The following is a 4,549-nucleotide window of genomic DNA, read 5'->3' as shown; positions in this document are numbered from 1 at the left end:
CTGTCTCTTTCCTCCCGCAGCGGCGTGGGGCTGGCGCGGGCGCACTTCGAGAAGCAGCCGCCTTCCAACCTCCGGAAATCCAATTTCTTCCACTTCGTGCTGGCGCTCTACGACAGGCAGGGGCAGCCGGTGGAGATTGAAAGGACCGCTTTTGTGGACTTTGTGGAGAAAGAGAAAGTAAGTGCAAACATACGATCACACCCTCTCTCTTTCTAGAAGTGGGAGTCAGGCGGTGCCGGCGCGCGGGGGTTCAAGTGCCCCCCTCGGCGGCGGGCACGGCTCCGCCAGGCCACCCCGCCGCCACCACGTGCGGTCGCCCGGGACCGCTGAGGGCTGGGCAACTTCTCTGCGCCCTCGGACTTACTCGGGGCGAGGAGAACGCTGGGCTTCCAGCAGGAAAGTGACATCACCGCGCTCCTCCGAGCTAGGAATCCTGCCATGTGTGAGGCCGAGAGCCTCGGTCGCGGAGGGGGACCGAGCGCGGTGGCCGCGCCTGACACCGATCGCACTAAATGCAATTATTTATCGTTACTTTCAGGAGCCAAACAACGAGAAAACCAACAACGGCATCCACTATAAACTCCAGTTATTGTACAGCAACGGTAAGTGCCTGCTGCCTGCTCGCCGCCCCTGCAAGCGGCTGGCTCCCCTTTTCCGCGCTGGTGAAAGGACATAAAGATTTTGAGATTAAAATGACATGGATGTAAACACGAAATCTTCTCATGGCATAGAAGGAAAACAAAACATAAACGATCAATAAGTCGATGGCACTTCACATGATTAACCGGTGGGGCTTGAAGTAGAAAGTAAAAAAAAGATCGATACGGGCTCCAGCAGAACATCACTTTTAAGTGACTTTTTTCAATTTTGCAAATTAATGTTAATTATTGGGATGGGGGTAGCTCCATAAACGGAGCATAACTTACTTCCTGTGAACGAGTTTTTTTTTTTTTTTTAAATCCTCGAGAGACATTAGCAAGAGTTCAGCCTCTCGCTCAGTTTCCATTTGGTGCTTTTTCTTTTCCAAAAATAAACGACCACATGGGCCCACCGCGCACAGCCACCGGGCCTGCTCTCCACCAGGCAAATTCCTTGCACCTTGAAATGCAAACCCTAAGAGTCTTAAGGTTCTTAATTAAGAAAGGGAAAAAAATTAAGCGAGAAGTGGTGGGGTTCTCTTTCTCCCTTTTAAAGGGATTGCCTAAGTTTTGCTGCATCACCGTGGCAGCAGTCCTGAGTTACAGACTTCCTGTGCCCCGTGTGCCCCCCCCCGAGGTGCAGCACTCAAATCCTGATGAGAATTTGTCTCTGTTTTTTGCAGGAGTCAGAACAGAGCAAGATCTGTATGTTCGCCTCATAGATTCAATGACCAAACAGGTGAGAAAGTTTATGCCTCTGCACGAGTTTTCACTGCTGGGCCTGGGTTGTCCTGGGCTTCAGAGGCAAGGGCACTGATAAATGGATCTCATGTATTTGTTTTCCATTGAGCTTCCTTGACATGCTAATGAGAATTCCATATTTATTGGAATGAATGAAGCGATTGGTAAAATAGTTTATGTTGTCATTAGAACAGGACATATATGCTTTATTAAATGTCTTGTGATTGGAATCATATTCTGTCTTAATTATGGTAATTAATATTTGACAGAAAAATTTCAAGATGTCCCCCCCTTGTTTATTTTTAAATGCTTCTCTCTCTGCTAGGAATCAGTTCATTTGGATTTTTTTTTTTTTTCTATAACAAAGGCAGCTAACTCCTAAGCCCATCGAGTTGGACTTGATTAGTTCATTTTTTTTTCTCCTTTCCAGTGTGATGGTCTAGTAACACGAGACGTTTATTTGGATTTAAAAGTTAAATGTGTTGGGGTGAAAAGTCACCTTGTTCTCCTCTAGTCCATCTTCACCTCGCAGCCCCCCAGCTCCATAATTCAAACTCCAAGCTCCAGGGGTCACTCCAACTCGTCCACTGCTCTGCCCCCTCTCCCACCCTCTGTCATACCTTGTAAATAACATAATTACAAGCAGTTCCTTATTAAATTATTTAACCTGTCTTGGTCAACTTTTCCGATGATAACTATTGGCTATCAGTAATGTGATTAAGTGGAGAAAAGTGCGTCATTGCTTTTTGACATTGTGCAGTCTCTGGCTGCTGGTTTTGTGCTGGGTGGTGTGTTGTTGTTGATTTGGTTGTTTTAAAGATTTCCTGCTGCCCCCATTTTCTTAAAATAGAGTGTTGTGGTAGGGAGGGGGGCAGGTCCAGTTTGTAGATTAAATCCACTCCGCACAGATTGTTTTAAAATATGCTTCCAAGCTGGACTTCACACTTAGAAATGAAAGTGGCTTCTTCGGTTTTGATGCTAACTTTAAGAATTGTGAGCCAAGTAAAGGAGAGCTCGTTGGGGCTTCCTGCAGCCCAGCACATATGCCTCCCACTCTCTGCATGCAATTAGTTTGCAGCTTTTATTTCCCCTTTAAAAAGTTTGTCCTTACCTAGGTAGCAAGTGTGTTAGATTTTAATGCCTGCAGCGGTAAAACTGTGTGGTTTTCTCTTAGAGTAAAACAGATCTGACAGGTAAACTAAGGTCTTTCTGACAAAGACAGAGGCGGTGTGCCTTTCTGTAATTATTTCACTCGATTCAGAGAAGCCTCTGGAACTCGGGCTGCTGGTTGACAGGGTGATTTTATTTCCTTTGTATATAATGGCTAAATGTTTTCGGAAATCGCTATAGTCTTAATTAAGAGGCTTATGTAGGCAGCGCCAAGTTTCTCTGTTGTTGCACAGAGAAGGAGGCTTCGTTTTAAGTATACTTTTATTGTTCATTTAGCCTTGTACCTTTGCAGTATAAACAGGGCTGAAAATAAAGGCATTTAATCTCCTCTCACTGACGGGCATGGAGGGGGAAAAAAAAGGAAAGAAATAGCCCAGTAACTGATCAAAGAGTCAATGGCGCTGAACCGACAGTTTATGGATTTCTGTTTGTGCTACAAAATAAAAAATAAATCAAATATAAATACGGGGATCCATCGGAGGACAAGCCACTCTCTCAGAAGCGCTGGTGCCCGCCGCGGCCACGCGCCCTGCAGCCCCCAGGCGGCTCGTTGGCCTGCGGTGACACCCATCACTTCTGCGGTTCCGAGCCGGGTCCAGGCGGGAGGCCGGCGGGTGAGCGGGGTTCCCGGGGAACCTTCCCTCTTCCCAGGAGGGCAGCCCGGGGCTTTCACCAGAAAGGGCTTTGTCCGCCTGGAAGTAGAGGAAAGTGTCAGAAGTGCCCGGGGAGGTTGGAAGGAATTTCCAGATAATTTTCAGGGGTGGGGGCGGGAACCGGCGAGAGGACATCCCTCCCCCTTCCGTGGAATTTTATGCCGGGAACTTGGAGCTCCCAGCCCCGGCTTCCCGCCCCTCCCCCAGTAGACTTTTTTTTTTTTTTTTCCTTTTCAGTATTTTCGCGAGGCCGGCGGTGGAGGCCTAGCCCCGGCGGGCGGCTCCCGGTCCCCAGCTCGGGTTCCCAGCGGCGGAGCCGGGCTGAGCGCGGCGGTGAGCGCACCTAGGGCTTCGCACCATCTGGCGGAGCCTCTGCTCAAAACCCACCCGAGCGTGCGCGCAGAGACTGTCTTTTTACCCGAGAAAAATCATTGTTAGCAGTTTCAAAATAAACACCAGATTGGCCATTAGCACTTTCTTTCCACATATCATCCGGCGAGGAGCACGTGGCCGCGCGGGCTCGGGCGCCCGGGGGCCCCGGCACCCCTGCGGGGCGCTGGCGACGCCCCGGCCCACGTGCGGCTGCTGCTCCCGGACCTCCCGTCCGGACTTCCAGGCCGCCAGCAGCGTGCAGAGCCCAGGTCGCTGCCCACCACTCAGGGCGGCCCCGGGGGCTCGGGACGGCGGCCGGTCCAGGGCGGCCTGCTCCCCGCGGGCGTCTGGGTTTGGAACGCGGGAAGCCGCGGGGCGCCAGACTTGCCAGAGCCCGGGGAGCGCGCATGGCAGGGCGGGCGCGGCCCTCGGCCCTTGGCAAACTGCTCCTGCGCTGCGACCATCATTCCCGGCTTCTTTAGTCTCGGGGCGTTCTGATCGGCCTCTCCTAACATGCAGATTGGAACTCGGTGTAGACAATGGCCCGAGGACGCGGCCTGGCGGCGGCGCGGAAACCCGAAGAGGCCCGGGTGCCGGGGTCGGTGCCAGCGGGCTCTCGCTCTTTGCGCCCGGGCCTCGGCCTCACTCACCTAGCCCTCCCCGAGGCCCGAGCACAGTCGGCGCCTTCCCTGCAGCTGAAGGCAGCTCGCAGGCCTGGCGGGCGCCTGGGGGAGGAGGCTGGGAGGCAGGGGAGGGAGAAGCCACCGCGGCCTAGCCCAGCTCCGAGGGTGACCCGGTCGGGAGGGTGGCCGAGGGGGGGCCGCGTCGCCTCCCCTCGAGCGTGGTGCACCTGCTGCCAGCCAGGCCTGCAGCGCCCGGGGCGATTTGGCGCCAAAGGCGCGGGCGCCGCGTAACCCCAGCCTCTGCTTGTCCCTCGCGCAGGCCATCGTCTACGAGGGCCAGGACAAGAACCCA

The 4,549-nt window shown here is 53.3% G+C and overlaps 1 protein-coding gene across 1 annotated transcript in view; it reads left to right on the top strand.

The window, feature by feature from the left end:
• The window catches only part of EBF3 (early B-cell factor 3), a 127,956-nt gene that overhangs the window by 2,525 nt on the left and 120,882 nt on the right, over nucleotides 1-4,549 (top strand). Inside the window, exons 2-5 of the mRNA XM_011941956.1 lie at nucleotides 11-177; nucleotides 539-602; nucleotides 1,322-1,377; nucleotides 4,517-4,549. The exon at nucleotides 4,517-4,549 is cut by the window's right edge and continues 41 nt beyond it. Of these exons, the coding sequence (XP_011797346.1) occupies nucleotides 1,366-1,377; nucleotides 4,517-4,549 (45 nt within the window). The 5' untranslated portion in view covers nucleotides 11-177; nucleotides 539-602; nucleotides 1,322-1,365. The remainder of the gene's footprint in view (nucleotides 1-10; nucleotides 178-538; nucleotides 603-1,321; nucleotides 1,378-4,516) is intronic.

The sequence above is a fragment of the Colobus angolensis genome, unplaced genomic scaffold (assembly GCF_000951035.1).
Source record: "Colobus angolensis palliatus isolate OR3802 unplaced genomic scaffold, Cang.pa_1.0 Scaffold204, whole genome shotgun sequence".
Taxonomy (NCBI): Eukaryota; Metazoa; Chordata; class Mammalia; order Primates; family Cercopithecidae; genus Colobus; species Colobus angolensis.
The sequence above is the reverse complement of the archived record's forward strand: the minus strand, read 5'-3'. Positions and strand labels throughout refer to the sequence as shown.